General features: G+C 34.6%; 1 protein-coding gene across 2 annotated transcripts; it reads right to left on the minus strand.

The window, feature by feature from the left end:
- Positions 1–5,740: 5,740 nt before the first annotated feature.
- Positions 5,741–19,943, minus strand: LOC149081639 (transmembrane protein 134). Of its 2 annotated transcripts, none has more exons than XM_089237054.1 (6): positions 19,540–19,943; positions 15,387–15,460; positions 13,245–13,321; positions 12,645–12,689; positions 9,506–9,559; positions 5,741–6,442 (listed from the first exon to the last, which is right to left on the minus strand). In XM_089237054.1, the coding sequence occupies exons 1-6, from the start codon at positions 19,732–19,734 to the stop codon at positions 6,363–6,365; spliced, it is 525 nt and encodes a 174-aa protein (XP_089093180.1). In that variant the 5' UTR covers positions 19,735–19,943; the 3' UTR covers positions 5,741–6,362. The 2 variants fall into 2 exon arrangements, with proteins under 2 accessions (XP_089093180.1, XP_089093178.1); XM_089237052.1 differs by having other exon boundaries at positions 19,516–19,931.
- Positions 19,944–20,024: the final 81 nt, after the last annotated feature.

Here is a 20,024-nt window from a genome sequence, read left to right on the forward strand (position 1 = left end):
GTCGTTGATCAAGGTTTAAGTCGTCATTTCAACGTGATGGATAGTCCGATAGTAGATGCGCGCGATGGCCTGATACACATTAACGACAGCTGCGGAAATATAAAGACGTATATGGTTTACGGACGATATGCGGGTATATCTGTGCTTTGCGCTCCGTGAAATGGCGATGGATTCTGGCGATTCTAGAAGCGAAACAAATACAGGTCGAAGCGAAACTTCGAAGTGGGTTCTATAGAGAATTTTCTTTAGGAATAAAGTGAAATAACTTCACAGACTCTCATTACCTAAAATAAATGCAAACATACTTTGTCTATAATTAAAACTTGCTCGGATATATCATTTATTCTTCAATGTCATCATTCTCTATCCAACGTACCCTGAAGTTTCGTTCTCTTTCATGTACTCGGAATACACAAAGGCCTGAGCAGATTTGTGAAATGGTAGTGTTTTAATAATTATAGTAATGACTTTATTCTTAAAAATAAAAATTCAGGCCTGGACTTGAACGGGTGTGAAAGATGTGGTTGCAAAAAGGGGCGATAAAACACATAGGCGTTTTCTTTTACGCCTCAGCATACAAGTGAGAAATGTGCGGTGAAATTTCCCTTTGAATCAACATTGCTTGGGGGGGGGGGGGGGAAATGCGTCATTCTAATCGTAAACACCAATTTCGTGTTGTACTTTTAGGGTGATTTAATTTTTGACAATGCAAAAGCAAGACGCATTTCTGAACTGTATAATAATATATAATACTACTAAACCTCACAGTTGGAAAACAACAGAAAGCCAACCTCCACCATGTCGACGGTGGAGTTCGAACTTGGGTACACGCGATACACCTCCATCACAATGAACACACGACTGCGCAACAGCTGTACAGTATATATTACTAAACCGCACGTGCATCTCGTACATACTCCTCTAACGCAGCGCTGCTCAACCTTTTGTCACCCGCGGATCGCTTACCCAATTCATGGTTCGTACGCTGCTCTCCGAAATAATTTAGTGTAGTATTTCCCACCCTGTACTAAACCAACCAATCATTTTCATTCGCTACAGTTGCATGAGTGGCACATTTTGTGTTGCGAAATTGTAATTTATTCCATTTTTTTTCCCATACACAAATTATAAAGGAACAATATATTCTTGGATTTTGTGGAACGGTGGCGTCGAAATTCAACTTCTGACGCTACAGGACTGTCCGAGGAACATTGACCCGCAGCACAAAGGGGGGCAGCGATATCAAAAAGGTTTGGATGAAAATAAAATCGATAAAACTACTAAACACACAGACTGGGGTTCAGTAGTTTTCACACTTCTAAAGCACATAATTACTTCAAAGCACATTAATAGGCACACAAATGAATATCTTCAGCCCGTCGCGACGTTCCTGACAAAGGTTGGCGACGTCCCTAGTAGCCGCGAAGCACACTTTGAGAAACACTGAAATATGCTCTAACGCAGTGGTTCTCAAACTTTATGAAGCGATACCACCTTTTGTCAAGAATTTTATTGGCAAGCCCCACTTTTTTCAATTTCAGTTAAGATTTAATCGATAGACGGTGCTGCACGGATACTAGAGAAGGGGAGGGGGGGGGGGTTGATGCAGAACACTTAAACACTTAAGGGAAATCTCTAATTACTCAATTATTTGCTATAATTCATGAAAAAAAAAATTACTATATAGGTAGAAACCCTGTTTCATTCCCAAATAAAAAACCCACAAAACATTTGACAAAAAGTTTTCATAGAAATTTTTTTTTTGTAAGAGCTTATATTGTTCGGAATATTGCCCCGACCCACGGGGCAATATCGAACGGGGTCAGCTAAGTAAGGAATGTAGCTTTTCCATTACGTAGTTTTTTATGAAATTAATTGATTTAATTACTTGAATGATATGCTTAATCGACTCTAGAATCAATTGTTTTCGCGTAAATATAAAACTAAGGTGAACATAAAGCGAGTAATTATTTTTAATCGATATGAATAGCTTTCATGTTCTAAAAATTTGTTACATTTACATCTACGTTCTTCAAAAATAGCAAATACAAATACACCACCACAACGGGCAAAATGCCCAACGAGGTGGTTGAGAAAAAGATGCCCATAAAAATATGGATGTCATATATTTCAAAAATACAGCAACCCAATTAAAAGTGCAATTAACAAAAATTATAAAAATTAGCAAAAATAACATCAACAGCAGAGTTGAAACCTATAACGCTGCCTAGAAAAATCACAAATAAAATTTTCTGCAGTCTCTGCACCACTGAACAAAGTGTTCGGGATCGCCCCAAATGACAGCTCGTGGGAATTTCTCAATCTAACCTCAAAATGTACACAGCAAGCAAAACTTTCTTCCTACTTAACAAAGAGCTAAAGAAACGTATAATCTACTGATACCAAGCTCAGTACTCTAAACATGTGAACGTATGTTACTTATCCCCTCTTATCCAAATTATACCAATTTACTACCGAAAGTTCCGAAAAGACTGTTTTTCACACACTGCTCACAATAACTTTGCTAGAAAGGCATTCGCCCGCTCAATGAGTTTACCATAGACTACAGATATACTATTATTACTCTATAGAGTTTTTTTACAGTGGACGCCGTCAGGCTGCAACAATAATAAGACCCTTCTAGATTCAAACAGTGACCAAGAACAACGGTGTGCGGGATTCCCCGCGGTTCGGTATAACCCCGTTCTCCCCCTATTCATATGTGCGTAATCAAAGCAGCATTTTTCGAATTTTTTGAAAAATCGATATTCGCTCTGCGAGTGACAGAGAGATTGAGATGTAGGACGTGGGTACTCGTGCTTGTATATGTGTATGCAGTACAGGGCCAGTCGTAGAAATTCTGCTGCCTGAAGCTAATAATATTTTGCCGCTCTGAAGATACAACAATCTGAAAAGATTTTTCTTTTTTCACCTCTATTACCTTGATACAGTGCTTCCCAGAGTGTTGGTCACAACTCCCTTGTGGGGGAGGGTAACCTTGATGATTTAAGATGTCACGAGAGAATTTCCCAAATAAAAACGTCCTGATGAGAGTAAATGTATCGAATCAGTATGTTCTTTGAAGGGGTGGGGGGGGGGGGGGGTCCCATAGTGGGTGCACCTGTTTACTTTTTTTTTCTCCTGTGGGTTTTGGAAAAATGTAATTGAGCTCTTTAGCACATACGTATATATCATATAACACATTAAAATTCTAAGTAAAATTTATTAAAAATAATTTGAAGAGAAATCTTATTCATTCAAGTATCATAAATGCACTTTTATGAGAAAACATGAAAATTAGTACATTAATATTTATTCTGAATCAGAGACAAAATTTATTTATTGATCGAAGAATCACTTTCTTCATTTCCTAGTTTTCGAAATCGTGATTATGTTGCCTATACACGCATAACGTAAACATAAGTTTATCCTGCCTTTTTTTTATTTATGTGTTGCTGCGGAATTTTTTCTAGGGAAGTAACAGTCTCGAGTGCATACGTTTGTGACCAGAGGCGTAGGTAGGAGAGAACATAGAGGGCCCGTGTCCTCAAAAGACGATCAAAAATTAAAACACATTTTCAAATATTTTAGTAAGAAATTAAAACATCGAAAAAAAAACCTTCATACTGTATGTTATACATATTTTTTTGTGTTTCAATCTTCTTTCTGTTCGCTTAAAATGCTTTTTAAAGGTTAGTAACTAAAAATTTCTCTGGGAGAGATTCCTTTGTGCTCTGCCCCCACTAAAGGTAGATCTTGTATACGCTAATGCTCGTGACCAGGGTGCGGGGTATTGTTATGTGATAGGTCTTTTCAGTTTGCAACCTGGTAATGCAAACTAAACCACAAGTCATTATACCCCTTGATCATTATTTGATGCCGCATAACCTTGATGGTACTTGCACCAATAAAATCCGAAGGTGCAAAAATATATTTGTTTTTTTGTGAAGTGCTGTTGCGCACTATCTAAAAACACCCCCCCCCCCCAATTGCCTTTGCTATTGCGATTCAACTGCACATTCTAAGATAAAAAATGCTTGTTTAAGTGCCTGATAGCGCTGTGATGTTCGTCTCATTAATTTAGAATCATCCTTGCATGGCATGTGAGAAATATAGACGTTTAAAGTCTGAGAATGACTGTGAATGTTTTTATGTACGGAGAGTTTTATTTTTCCTGTGCAGAGAAAAAAAAATTCTCTACATTGTACAAGACAACATGTTATTATGACCAAATGGGACATATGGTCATCATTAGAGCCTGGATTATATTTTGGCCTTTCGTAGCATTAATGCCTATAAATGCATAAAATCGAAGAATTTTCAGAATAAGTGCATATTTTTGAAAGTTTAAATATACGCTCAATCACTTTTTTATAATCTTTCAAATAAGTATTACTAATAATACAGTACAACCTCTCTTTTGTGGTCACCGGCGGGACAAAAAGATTCGTTCGTAAAAGAGGGGTGACAGTTGATCAGGGATTTGATATGCATACTTCTATTATACAAGGGGAGAATATTATTTGGCCGTAAAAGAAGGGTGACCGCATCTCAGGAGTGTCTTTTAAGACGAGGGGGGGGGGGGGTTCACTGTATTTTTATAACATGTTTTTTTGTCGCAGGTGGAATTTAGTGAATTAATAGAGATGTTCGTATTTTCCAAATATGAAGTGTTCTATTATTAAGACTAGTTATAGAGATACGTTGAAAGCTTTCAATTTTTATGTGAAATAGTGTCGAAATGATTTTGTTACTGGTATTTCGTTACTGAGCACAGCTACAACAAACTAGAAATTAAAAATGCCTATATAAAAAATATGTATAAGGTTTTTGCGTATGTGGGGATATTTTTTGTAAATGAATACGCACTAAGTAGAAAATATTCATTTTTAAAGTGTATCTGCTTTTTTTGTATGGTGATTTTTTAAATGCATATTTTCACATTTTTGATAATTTTTAACTTTTTCATGATTTTTTAGTGCATATTTTGGGTTTTAATGCATATTTCAGCATTTTTAAGTGCATATCTTGGCATTTTTAAGTGCATATTTGCATATTTTTAGTGCATATAATCCAGGCTCTAGTGTCATCATATTTATAACAGCAATTTTTTGTAAGATATAGTTATCAATTGGTTGTGTTGATCATAAACCAGAGTCCCGAAGTGATCACGTTACGTGGTGTGCACCACTGCTCCTAATCAGAACATGGCTTGCCACCCACTCTGTCTCAATGAAGAGATAGATATAAGCAGGTGGTCATAGACTTGGGCCATGCTGGGAAAAAAAGTGTGCCCTGTATATGGTTTCAAATAACCTTGGAGAAAAATTATCAGCATTTCTCTCACTAGAGATAGTTCGCCAACAATAAGTAGCCACCCTTAAGACCTCTATGAAATTAACCAATCAGGAAAAAGAATTTAGAGTCCCTAAAATTTGGTTTGTAGGTGTGTTAGTCATGAACAGGCACACACTACACATTCTGGCATGCACCAATTTGTTAGAAGTTTCTCTGAGAAATGTTCACAAGGTGTATGTGCAGTTTAGTAATAGAAGTTGAACAGGACGTAACACACACTCACTGGTTCTCTTTCACCACAGAAAAAGTGTTTTAAACATGTTATGTCTTACCAAAAAGGAATAGCGGCATTTGAAATTTTCGAGTGAATAGTAATCATGAACACATGTGCAAAAAAAAAAAAAAAAAGAAAGAAAGAAAAACCACTCCACAAACTTTTCTGTTTTAAATTTAAACAGCTGCATTTTATTACTAACAGTAAATAAACATTAGTTGTTTTTGCACCTTCATAAAAACACCGAAGAATCACATCATGATATACAGATATATAGATATATTTTGTTCGAACATTTATTCACGCTTATACAAAACGTCTGAATTTTGTCTATATGACAATGCCTTCCCCCTTCCCTGACTAGCACTGATCTAAAACCATTTTTACTAAAAGAGATTCTGATAGAGACTATACTAATAAAAGAAAAACCCAAATTCTTTATATCATCTCTAAAAGTAGCAGCTTGCGTGTAGGAAAAACTATGTAAACAGAACATTATATAAAAAAAAAATTAAATAAAAAACATGTATAAAAAATCTAACAACTATTACAGTATATCTAGCACATGAAATGCATTCAATACATATTAAAAAACAAAAACAAATGCCCACTGAGTTTCAAATGAATTGACTAAATCAGATATTGAAGCGTTTCTCACAACCAGTATACTTGATTAAAAGCACAGCTTTAATATGGGGGAATTGAAAACCAGTTTTTGTGAATGGGGGAAAAAATTTTGAGGCAAATTGCACATTTGTATCCATAAAAAATAAAAAACGACTGAACCCTTTCAATTGAAGAGAGGCAGATTGTGGAAGTTGTATCCTCTTCGCCCTTTAACTGCACAATAAACATACACAACGTGATAAGCTGAAAAAAAAGCATGGAGGAAAAAAAAAAAACCATCCACAATTAAATTATATATATTAAAGCATTCACACATAATTTTTATAAATATTTTAGTGATTAAAATTTCATGACAAAAAACTAAAGAAACAAACCAACAAAAATGAAAACTTCAAACACTTTAAATTTCTTTTGATGGTGTTACCAAAATTTCTGAGGTAATAATTTGACCTTCCATCATTAGGATATTATATCACAAATGACTGAAAAACAAGATTACGCAATGAATGCTCATTATAATGATCATGTGTTATGGCAACCATTCCATTATAACAACCAGTATGTGTGTGTGTGTGATAAGCTCCAAATGAATTTTTCATAGAATACCACAACCTACAAACACCATGTCATCCAATACAACATTCAGATTCAGCTCTGCCCCGCTTTTTTTTTCCTTTTTTCTGCGAAGAAATGGGTAAAATCCACCCTTCAGTGTGTTTGACTTTGGCCTTTGATATTGGAGAATTTGGTACATAAAGTACATGCATGCACAATTGATTGATAAAATTTTTATATTATTTTCTAATCCGATGCATATTCATACCAAATACTTACATTATAACAACATGAGTTACATAGTTTTATTCTGCCCAAACAAGAATTCTCTTCAGAAGCTAATTAATTTTTTTCAAATATTAATTATTTGTTGCATTCATTAAATTGAGAAAAATCATGATATCTGCATTGAGATAAACACCAATATAAGCACAGAAACTTCTAAATAAATTTGTCAAATCAGAGTATTTGTTGTCGATGTTGAAGGCAACATTTTTAAACCTATGGTCTGCGACGATGGTACAGGTAGTCCACAGGCTAAATTAGTAACACTTTTTGGCTAATCATAACACTTTTTGGCTAAAATTAGTAACACTCCATGATTTGTATAGCTGTTTATGGTATTTTCCTCAATGAGATATAGTTGCGCTAAGAATTAATTTTTATTTGAATCCGTAAGGATTTTAACTATTATTAATTGTAACAAGCAAGTAATTTTCCATTCAGTTAAAATTATCAAGTCTGCCTGTGGACTACCTGTACCACATGATTTTAGCCAAAAATCATGGAGTGTTACTAATTTTAGCCAAAAAGTCAATTTATGACAAATTTGCATAAAGTGCAAAAACTGCTGAAGGGTGCAGGAAATAAAGGACTGCATCAAATGGATAGAAAATAAAAATGTATTTCACAAGAAAAACATTACTCATGGGACCATTCATTGGGGGTACCATATTATATTGAGAAAAATACGAGAAACCGTGATCTGAAATACTGTAAAATACAGGACATCACCAATTTTCACGAGAAACATTGCAATAAGTTGAAAAAATCACCAATTGCTAATGAAATGGATGAAAATCACAAATGAGTTCAGAAAACAAGGGCTACTGGAACTCGTGGTTAATTGAAACTTAGTTCACCGAAAAAATGTTGAACATGACAAATGTGTGAAATCAATACATTTATAGTCACAATTATCATAATTCATAATATAATTTTAAGTTATGAAACTTAGTTATATTCATTCATGATTTTAGTAAAGATTACAAATTCATTTGTTGAGAAAAACTGGACAATTAGGAACGTCCTGCAAAATATAGGACACATGGTCTGATCACACTACTCATACTGCAAGTAAGTGAACTATTTTAGATTTCAGTGTTGAACTATTTCAGATTTTTTACTAGTCATTGGGTTCGGAAAGATTAAGAAATGCTAATTCCAGTGTGAATAGGATCACCTTCTCTCATGGATTACAGTTGCAGTTTGCTTCAAATGGAGATTACTCACATTCATGTAGAAAATGAAACAAAACTCTTAGAAAAAGATAGAGGTAACACGAGAATGGAATTTCAAAAGTTTATGCTCAAATTATCCGGAAATTCAAGTTGCCAAGACTGCCAAGACCCCAAGTAGACAGATCTAGATGGATCATTCACCATTACTTGATGACACGAAAATGCATGTCTGCCTCCAGCTGACTAAGTATCTAGATGCAGCCCTGGACTTTACCATCATATAATGAATTTTCTCAATTTTGTGAAAGGGTATCACTTGACAATGAGTTTAAAAGAAACATGTATATCAGTTTTGATTTTGAGAGCTCTTGATAGTGAAACAGCAAAATCTGGGGATTCCAATGAATTTTAATTAATACATTGGAACCTCATTTATACAATGTTCAAGAGGCCATGCCAAAATGTCAAATAAATGTAAAAACCATAAAAACAAAACTGACACTCGCTCTCAAATCTCAAAGAAAATATTACAATGATTCAATGACAATTTGATTACGTTATATCTGGGAGGGGGGGGGGAAAGAAAAGTTTTTTGAATTAATAGTGTACATGTTTTCTCTTAACAGACTTATACAGCCCCCCCCCCCAAAAAAAAATGATTTTAATATACTTTCCCACTCTCTAGGAATAACGCTGTGAACATAGGAGAAAAAACTCTGAGAATCTGAGAAGGTATATGGTTCACTTTTCAAAAAATTAAATTAGTTTCTTTGAGGTGCTAAACATCTGATTTTTCAGAAAAAAAATAGATTATCATGTACATATTCATTCTAAAATGATCACAGCAGGTACAACGCTTATTTTCATATCTGTCAACAATCAAACTTGAGTTTATGGCTTTTCGGATAAAGAATATGGAGGAAACACAACTTCAGCAACTTGTTTAACATAATTTTAAAAAAGTTAAGTGTATTTGATGGATGGAAATGATATTGTTTTTCAAATATTTAGAATCTGAGTTAACTGAAAAGGTTGAATAATTTATATGACTTATAGGATCAGGGAAACCTGAATTTTGTAAGATTTTAAGAAATAATTTTTTTTGTTTAAAACAGGCACATTACAAATATTTTTTTATAATTTAAAGTTTCTTCTAAGACTAAAAATTCAGGAATTAGCTACTGGACAATAACAAGAGTGGAAATCCTGTATATTTATGAGCAAATGCGAAAAAAATGTTTATGCACTAAAAGTTTATATTGAAAAAAAGAAGCAAAAACTGAATCTTTACCTCCAGGAATGAAACAAATAGCTCCCGCTATAAAGAAGACAAAACTCTGTACACCTGCCCAATTGAAAACAAAGAAATTTAATTTTTTGAACAAGCAATATAAGTACATATATGCACAGCATTTTAAATTAAATAAATTCAAACTGTGGAGCATGTCCATTAACCCTTCAAATCCCTCCCAAATTAACATTCCAACTAGTCATTTGGTTAAATTGTGAAGTGGAAAAAAAAATGAGTTGAATTTAGATTGGTAGATAATATTAGTGCTGGCAGGTCTTTGACGATTTAAACTGTCATGTCAAAAACCTCAAGTACTGTTGTTCAATATGAAAATTCCCATTGGGAATACACTTGCAATTGCATGTTTAAAGTGACTATGTTATACAAAGAATAAATATTTAATATGATTGTACAATAATTTTCTACTCTCTACAGAATTATTCTGGACAGTATATATGTTTTTTTTCTTATAAAATATACAATTTAAATAAAGCACAGTATAAACACAGAAGGAAAAACTATGGAGTGATTTGATATTCTTCAAGATAATTCTTGACCTTCAAAATTTTTTTTAAATTCTTATGTATGTGTATAAACATCTGCTATACTTTTTTTATATCAGATAAGTGTTTGAAAAGTTCTTTTACACCATTATATAATGTTAATTTCTGTTATTATTAAATTATCTAGATAATCCCTCATACGTAAAACAATACCTTTATTGCGCATACCATTAGAATATATCTAGCAATCAAAAAACTAAATTGTAGGATTAAAATTTCCTTTAATTTAGCAGTGCTAGCTTGTATATGATACTTAAAAAAAACTACTGTAATTTATTCTTAGTGCAAAAGTAAGAATGACCAAGTTTGACTACAGTATATTTACTACTACTACTAAACCACACATGTATCTCGTCCATATTCCTATGCGGAACCTCTAACGAACTGGTACATGCGGGAATGTGTGTGTACGTGTAGTGAAACCTGACGTGAAGTTTGTTTCTGTGTAATGCTTGCTATGTGTAGTGCTGCCATCTGCCACCAGTTTTTCTAACTATGAGTGAAGTGTAATGATTGAATAACTAATCGTTGTAGGCTTGTTGCTCTCTGTGCGAGACTTTTTAAAGTATATTTACTAGCATTTATATATATATATATATAATGCAGTGATTTTCCAATGCTGTCTTAACCTCTACTCTGTATGTCGGACCCAGTTTTTGCATGTGGTAGCCAACTGTATATCTTATAATTTTTTTTTAATCCATTATATTATTTTACAATCTCTGCATGTTTGGTATCATTCGAAAGAGGAATAATGTGGATTTGTACAATCATAATTATTATATTATTTTCATTCATTATATTTCATTGTGAGTGATGAACATTTGCTGTTTAACACGTGAGGATCCAAGATACCATTGTAAACAGCATGTTTTAGCTCGTTCAGCTAAAATTGCCTATATAATTATTGTTTTAAAGGGCATGTTTATCTTCCTTTGAGATAAAATGCCCCATATAATGGAGTTAGTTCTTTGTTACAACGAGATTGAGTTATAAATCCAATTTTTTAGGCACGATAGAAGAGAAAAAAACTCAATTTTACCAAAAAGAAATATTGAAATTTTTTTATCCAATACAGGTGATACTATACAATATTATAGACAAGACATTATTTTACAAAATTAATAAATTTCAAATAAATTGAATGAAGTTTAAAAGCTATAATTTTTTAACCAAACATCTGCAAAAACCAGTGATTTCATTTTAATTTCCTCTGACCTACGAGATGGGATTCATTTAAATCTCCCCTGGGCTTCAGGGGTTAAACATTCAAAACAATGCTTTGGGTATCAAGTCATGCCAGTTCTGCTTTGATTGAAAATACTCTTTAAAACTCTAGATTTATGAAACGTGAGCTAAGAAGTATTTAGGTGAGAATAAATGAGTTGAATTAGTGTATAAGCTGTGCAAGAATTTTTATTACGGAATAAAATTTTGGACAGATCAGAAAATTTAAAATATCAAAAGATATTTTTTCTCAGTAATTATAATTCAAAATATAAAACACTTTAATCTACATAAAAGTAAGTATTTTGTTATTTAACATATTTATGTTGAAAAACTATTTGACAATATTGACAATAGGTTTTTGACTGTTTTAATGCTGAGTTGGTTTCTGAAGTCAAAAACCTAACCGATGCCCTATCACACATACAGTAGAGTCTCATTTATCTGACATTTGCTTATCCAACATTCCGTATTATCCGGCGTCCCCCCGAAAAAATAACACAAAAAACTGCATAAATCGGCAGCAATAACTGCAAGTTGCGAGCGTAAGAGTAGGCTATTTTTTTATTAGACGAGAGTTTATCGACGATAAACAGTACTGGATTGTACAATGGTGCACCCGTCAACACTTCGACTTATGTGTGTGTCATTTGCCCCACCTCCACTCACTCACTGTTACAACTCTCTACTCAGTGCAGTTCAACATTGTATGCGGATCGGTTTATCGTCTGTTACATGCATAAGTTACAGTCTGTGTTTGTTAATTTGACAAATTTTGTTGTGTTGCTTGAAAGTTGAAATTCATACAAGTATGGTGACAAAAGGAAGTTGTAAAACATGATAATTAGGTTTGTAATGTGTACAATTATATCATAGTTTGACGTTTAACAGAGGATAATAGAGAGGTGTTTTTCCTAACACCTCTCTATTATCCGACATTTTTGCTTATCTGATGTACTGCCCGCTCGTTTAAGTCGAGTAAGTGAGACTCTAATGTATTTTGAATAAACAGCTCTATTTCGCTTAACAGATTGTACACAGCTTCAACATGAGTAGTTTAGATGAATAAACCATAAAATTATATTTTATGTGTTCTAGACTCTTTTTATGTCAAAAAATTCAAAATTTGAAATTATAACTAATTTATTACAATAATTAAAACAAAATATTAATGTTGAAAAATAAAACTTAATATACAAAAAAATGAATTTTTCATGATGTTATATACTTATTGTGTTCAAAAGATTATCCAAAAGCATTCATTTAGGTTTCTGGCAGCTTTAGACACTTATAGGAAAAAAAAACTTGTGGCAGATGAACAATGCATTAAAAATTATTTTTACACATACCCATCTCTGGAGATATGAGAACTATTATTCCTGTGATTAGTAAACCTGAAAAAGAAAAATAGCAAAACTAAATATATTTTTATCAATATTTGTTCTTATATACAGTGAAACCTCGTTACAATGTGATACCTGATATAACGATAAATTCTTCTACAATATTTTTTAAAATCTTGTTTGGAATTGCCTATAGTCTCATGTTAAACACAACTCAGTACAACGATATCCTTTACTACAATTAATTCCTTTATAATGATATTGTTTAAAAGATTTTAAAACTGCTAGTGATATTTTTTGACATTTTGTTCAAAATTGTCTTGAATTTAATTTTAACTTGTTTTCATTGTTCAAAGAGCATCCGATAATATCAGTGTTTTGCAGCATATGATCAACAAAAATGTTGATGAATCTGTTGGTATTGCCACTTTGTATTATTTAGTAAAAGTTTATTTTCATACAAAAATCTCAACACAGTATGACCTTCATTGTTATTTCCAAGTCCCTTTTGTTTACAGGATCATACAGATTTCATCTACCATCTATCCTCAGATTGGCTCACCCAATTAAATTTTTATCACAGAATTGGCGCACTAACTTACTTACCTATACCAATGATGAGCAGACCCAAAGCTGCCAGCATAATCTTCCAGTTCTCCCGTACTTTTGGATGTTTCCACCATCTGATGAAAATAATAATTTTAAGCTCAAAGAAGCATTACACAAGAGTCATGAAACATGAATATAGTTCATGGGAAGTAATCATAATACATTCTGCAGTTTGGGTGAGACAACCCGATTTATATAACTGAAAAGCATATATGTAAGCATAGGCATATCAAGACCCACCCTGCAGTACCGTAATGTAAGGGCTTGACGAATTGAAAAAAATAATTAAAGTGCTAGTCAAGTTTAAGAACATAGCATTTTTTTCTGATGGGAAATAGACGAAAATGATATGTTCTTTAACTTGTCTGGAAATTATGGATCCCACTTTTTTAGTGGAAAAGGAGTCAGCAGACACCCTGACATAATTGCGAAAAATTCAGTGCTGTTCTCAAACTCCAATTTAGTTATCATGCACAGGGCTACACTTAGAGACAAAACCTTATTCAGTCACCTGGAACAAGTATCCATTTTGGTGCTCCCACTCGTCATTTTGAATGAACAACTAGTAACTTTGCACCCTTTCTTGTCCAGTGTACCAGACACCCCTGCCTTCTCCTGGTTATGGCCCTGATCATGCATAAAATAATTTAGGCATGAATTCCAAGCCTTTAGTTGCCATGACAACCTAGCACCCAGATAATTTGTCAAGCCCAAGGTTATGCCATATTTTATTACTGTTCCCCTTGAAGTCCAGTATTCAGAACAGAATGTCTTCAAAGACTGGGCAGCAGCAGAATTAGATAATAAATCAAGTACTGATAAAATAATTTTTATATTGACAATCGCTTGTACAAATAAGGTTATACTAGTGGTTTTTACCAAAAAAGTTCATTGTAATAGTTTTTTTTTTGGGAGGGGGGGGGGGAAATATACATTCACTAAAAGAATGTTCTCCACCTTGACTACTCTACTCTTGCCAGGGTTGCAACTAGGAAGGGAGCACACGGGTCTAGTGACCTGGCATCGGACCAGAGGAAGAAAATTTTACCCATTAACTTCTCCTTGAACAGTTACAAGTGGGCACCAAAATGTGTGCTTGCTCTGGCTGACCAAGCATCTAGTTGTGGCCTGGACTCTCTCACATACACTAAAATTTTTTTACTACATAGAGAAGAGATAGACAACACTAGCTTTTCAAAGGCTACACTAGTAAAATAACTTTTTGGGTCATTCACAAGGATCAGAATCTTACTATCTGGTGAGGCCTACCCAAGATTGAATCTCATTCCTGTCTAAAGCCCCACCAATAAGTAATAGATAGTTTTATTGAGCTGCACATAGGATTAAGCTTTAATCTTAGGTAGACCTCACCAAATGGCAAGCCATGTAAAACTCTTCTGATAAAAACATTTTTCAATGAATAAAATCTGGTCTGAATACATAGATAATAACAACCATTCAAATTGCGAGTAAAAATTATAGAAAAAAAAATCAGAAAACCATTTTGATGTATAATAAAATCCATGTGTGTGTAAGACAATCTGTTTGAATGAAAAAATATAGATTATTCTAGCTAAAGTTAATCAGGTGCGATTGACTGATTCAATCGCAATCGCTTCAAGATCTAACTGCTAGAAGACTACGTAAAGGCTACATACTATGAACAATTTTAGACTGATAGCAGGAAGCAGGCTAATTTAATAAAAGTATTGATATTATTTTTTTAAAAAAGGTGATATTAGTTTAGAGAACATTCGATTTCTACTGATGCCATTTCTCCATATGTGTATTTCCCAAAGTACAAAATATTGCCTTAACACATCGGAGGGCAATGAACAAAAAAAAATTGGGAACTATTTTCTATATCAGCAGTGTTTTCAAACTTTTGCTACCTGTGGCTCCCCTACTTTACTATCATTGTTTATCCCTGATTCCCAAAAATAGTCAGCAGTTTCGATGTAAAAAGGCGAAAAAATATGGATTAAAATTAATCCCTGTAAGCATACTTATGTTGGTCTAAGGATTTTAATGATTTTCTTAAATTTAGAAACAAAAATTGTCCAATCTAATTCATAAAATCAAGATTAAACCGTACATGGATGTATTGCAAGTTAGAACAAAAACAAAACTGAAACTCACAACATTCTAGAATCAAACTTTTCAGCTGGAAATGCATCACTGTGGATGAGTGAATCACTGTCTTTTGAGAAGGCCTGTAAGAATATAAATGAAAAAAGAAATTTCAAGAATTTCTAAATAAAAAACAAACAAACCACGGCTAATTCATGCATTCTCGATTATGTTGATTTGGATATTCTAACAAAAAAACTCTTTTCAGCAGGCATAAGAGGAAATGTACTAAACTGGTTTAAAACTAGCCATTAACAACTAGTTGCCTATTATGATAGGCAACAAGCTGTTGTAATAAATGGTAAAATCAGCACTTAACCAGAAGGTAATGAAAGGAGTCCTGCAAGGATTGGTCCTAGGGACATCATTATTTCTTGTTTATATCAATGATTCATGTGAAATGAGTTTAAATGGTAAATTAATATCATTCACAGATGACATTACCCTTTATGTGAAGATTCAGAAATGACAAGTTTAAAAGAAAAATTAGAAGAGGACCTATTTAAGATAAATATATGGCTAAATAATAACAAATTAAAACTGAATACTCAAAAAACAAAATACATTTACTTAAAAACTAAAAATATCAACCATGAAAATGATATGCACATAAAGATACACAAAGCAAATTTTCAGCAAAAAATAAAAACAGTGCTTGTCAAATCCACCTTTTGACATTTGTGTCATCACTTATCAATCCACAGTCAAGTAAATTAAAATAATTTTTGTAAGAACTAAACTTACGTTTTACGTTAATGTTATGTTAATTTTAAAAGTGTATTAAATGTATTCATACTGTACAGTAAAGTACATCATTTTACGTTTCCTGCAATCAAGCTAGACACAATTGAATTTATCCTAAAATGTGTCAAACATTTTTATTCTTGGACCATTAATTCTATAATAAAATTTTAAATGTACTCTTTCTCTCTCTCCCTGTTCAGTACATAATAAGCATTTATTAAGTACAGTACTCGCCCGTACTTACAGGTCGGAAAATATTAGTGAGAGCAGGTTTTGGTATAAAATAGGAGGTTTTTGATGGTATGGGTGAAGAGGTAGGATGTGAGCATTTTTAGAACTCTGGCCTATCTAGCTTGTCCTTTGGAAAACAAACAAACTTCTGATGCCCCTGCTACTCGGAGGGGGGGGGGAGGGTGTCAAAGATATGTAGATGGGAAAATTTCTTTGGTGAGAATGGTTCTTAAGACCTTGCAATGCATAACTAACAGCCTCTGCAGATTTAAATAGTGAGATTAAAAATATCAAAGGCTGTCAAATTTAGAGATTATTTTTTATTCACTCTTGTTAGTTATGGATATACAGTTGAATTCTGTCATAACGACAGTTCATAATCATGAGGAAAATTGTCCTTATAACAGACTACTCGCCGCTGTGGTGGTCGAGTGGTTATAGTGACGGACTCGCGATGCGAGGATCCGGGTTCGAACCCCACAGTGGTGGTCGGCTGAAGTTGGTTTTCTGTGGTTCCCAACTTCAAGGCGCAAATGCGAGCCGATCTCCCCGTTAAAAAGTCTCGCCACAGAGAGCAACAGTCCTACAACGAAAAATCATTCAATCATAACACTTCACTCATAGTTAGAAAAACTGGTGGCAGATGGCAGCACTACACATAACAAGCATTACAGAGAAACAAAAAAAAAAAAAACTCCATGCCAGGTTTCACTACACGTACACGCACATTCCCGCATCTACCGATTCGTTGGGGGTTCCGCGGGGGGTTGTGGGCGGGGTGCATGTGTGGTATAGCAGTAGTAGGTAGGGCTCGTAGGTAGGGTAAAAAAGGGCTCGGGGATCCATGATGTTCTTAAGTCAGCCACCTCGTTGGGCAATTTGCCTGTTGTGGTGTTGTATTTGTATTTGTATTTATAAATAGGAATCTGTCCCCTCCTCAAGTAGGATAGTCCCCCCCCCCCGACAATAACAATAAAGGATCATACTCTTATGTTCAAAAAGTTCCTAAATAAATTTGATTACAGACAAATGAGTACATATAGAATCTGTTTTATACATATCTCGTGTTTCCTAAAAAGTAACTACCTTGTGCAATTATGCATTTTTTTCCATAGTTCATGCAAAGATGTTAATTGGATCACAAGTCCACTTTTGTCACATCCTCCAGCTACAACTCTCGCTGCACATCCTTAGAACCTGATAATTGTTACCCCCTTAAACAAATTCTTTAGTAAAAAGTCACATGGAACAAGATCAGGGAAAAAAGCCAGTTGTGGAAGTATAGAAATATGACATCTGACAGATAATCTGACACCAGAAGGGACCCGTGAGCTAGCGGTTTATTGTGCTGGCGCACTCACTACTTGGTCTTCCAAAGGTCTGGTTGCTTGCATCCCAGCAAATCATGCAGATGTTTAAGAACTCACAGGTCCCTCCTTGTATCAGATTACCTGTCAAACCATCATGTTCGACTACTTCCACTGATCTCGCACCATCTGACTTTTTTCCTCATATAAAGATTTGCTTAAGGTAGGCAATGATTATTATCAGGTTCCGAAGATGTCCAGCAATGAAAGCACTACTACTACTTAATGGTACACGTACCTTGTACACAGATTTCTCTACAGAATTTCTAACAAATTGGTACATGCCAATATGTGCTCTGAGCACATGGGTGGCCCTGACGTATTTATGTTGTCATAATTGTGTTTATTTTGCATTCTTGTTTGTGTTGATATCTGTCTTTCACATTAGGAAGTAAAGGTGGTAAATTCTTGAATTTCCATGTCATGTCAGTATCATGTTGTAGGTCTGTCTGATCTGCATCAATGGGTTCTTGCAATGAGAGAGCCCAGCACAATGACCACATGATCACACAGCGTGCAGTGACGAAGACACTACTACTAAACCAAGCATGGACCTCATCTATATTCCTCTGCAGAGCTAATGAATCAGTACATGTTGGAATGTGTCTTTGTTGTGAACTTAATGTGAAGTTTTTCGCCGATGTAATGTTCATTATGGTGATGCCATCTGCTTTTCAAACTATGAAGTGCAATGATTGAAGATTTATACTGTTGCTCTCCGTGACGAGACATTTCAACAAGGAGATTAGTTCGTAGGCCTATTCGCTTCTTGAAGTTGAGAGCCACAGAAAACCCATCTTCAGCTGACCACCACTGTGGCGACTGAGAAGTTTAACAAAAGCACTGGATCTTCAGCTGCAAACCACTGCGGTGATTGAGGGGCTCAACAAAGGCACTGGATTATGTGACAAATGAAACCTTGCAATCCACATTTACATCTTTGCATGAATAGCAAAAATGCATAATTGTGCACAGGGTAGTTACTTAGAAGGCAACATCAAAAACACACACACACAGATTCTACAAAGACTCATTCCTCAATAACCAGGGGTCTGTCCAGTGTCCAATTTTTTCCGTATACATACGGTCCTGTTTTTCTGAAAATTTTCTTTATTTTTGTGAAAAATAAGTAAAGCAAAATAATCTAGTTAATTTATCACAAAAGAAATGAAATGCCAAATTTATGGTTTCCCTCAACTGCCGACGAAATAGAATCTTGCACGATCCACTCCCAAGTGCCACCCCTTCTTCGATCCCAAAAAAGTTGAAGCACAAACTTCCTAGCGTGTATATATACACCCGTGGCAGTTGTAAAAAGCGTGTCCCACGAGAACTTGCTTGGGGACGCAGGGTAAGATAACTAAAGTTAAAGATAATAAAAGTCTTTGTCAGGATCCGCTGTCATCTCGGGCCTCAGGGAAGCAATAATTTTTATGGCTTTCAATACAAAGGCCACGGAACAAGCGCCTTCCTTTGAAATGGCAGAACAAATACGGATTACTTCACACCGGCTGTGAATTTTGCGGTTTATGTACAACAAAGATTTTTATTATCTTTTACCTTTAATTATCTTACCCTGCGTCCCAAAGCAAGTTCTCGTGGGACACGTGCTTAAGGGGTTATTTTTAATTTTGTGAAGGGTCTGTTTTCCAGATCCGGAATTTTGGCTGGACAGACCCCTAATAACAACAACAAAATAAGTCCCGGAGCTTTTTGAACGTGGTGGTAACATGGGAGAGCAATTTTCTATTTTCAGGATTACGGGGCCATCACAATGAAAGTGTAGATGGACTCACGTCATCGGCGGGTTTGAGCCTTACGTGTCGGCCTTTAGAAGGATCGTCGATTCGCACCATGACATCACTCTTCCTCACGTTGTTGCTCTTTGAATTCTTTTTCAGCGGAGCGTTTTCACTGGTCGATCCGTAATAGGACTTGATGAAATCTTCTCCGTCAGTCTCGAAGGCATCGTCAATCGTGAAGCTAGGCTTGTTCTTTAAGCCCAACATATTCATTTCCCTCCCTCTCTCTCCTTTTTTTTAAAATTAAAATAAATTCCTAATTTACCGGCCAGTCAGTAAATTCTCTCAATAAGTCTATAGACGCTGCCGATTCACGATTTACGGTCGCGAGATGTTTCACAAACGTTCATTTTAATTATCAAAACAAACATCTACTGCGCGGTGAAGCATCAATTGTGATGTCTCATAATAACAATTCGGTTCTAGTTCGAACTTGATGGGAGCAGCGTCTGATCATCTGCTCACTTTCAGACAAAAAAAAAATATTACAAAATGACGAAAAA

Source organism: Pholcus phalangioides, unplaced genomic scaffold (assembly GCF_987345545.1).
Source record: "Pholcus phalangioides strain wild (caught in Gottingen) unplaced genomic scaffold, Ppha-v1.0 ptg000009l_1, whole genome shotgun sequence".
Lineage (NCBI taxonomy): Eukaryota > Metazoa > Arthropoda > Arachnida > Araneae > Pholcidae > Pholcus > Pholcus phalangioides.

Coding starts and splice junctions, on each gene's coding strand:
- LOC149081639 (XM_089237052.1), bottom strand. CDS start 19,734: ATGAATATGTTGGGCTTAAAGAACAAGCCTAGCTTCACGATTGACGAT. Junction 13,322..15,386: donor AAGTTTGATTCTAGAATGTT/GTGAGTTTCAGT, acceptor TATTTTCATCAG/ATGGTGGAAACATCCAAAAG. Junction 6,443..9,505: donor TATTTGTTTCATTCCTGGAG/GTAAAGATTCAG, acceptor CTTTTTTTTCAG/CTTATCACGTTGTGTATGTT.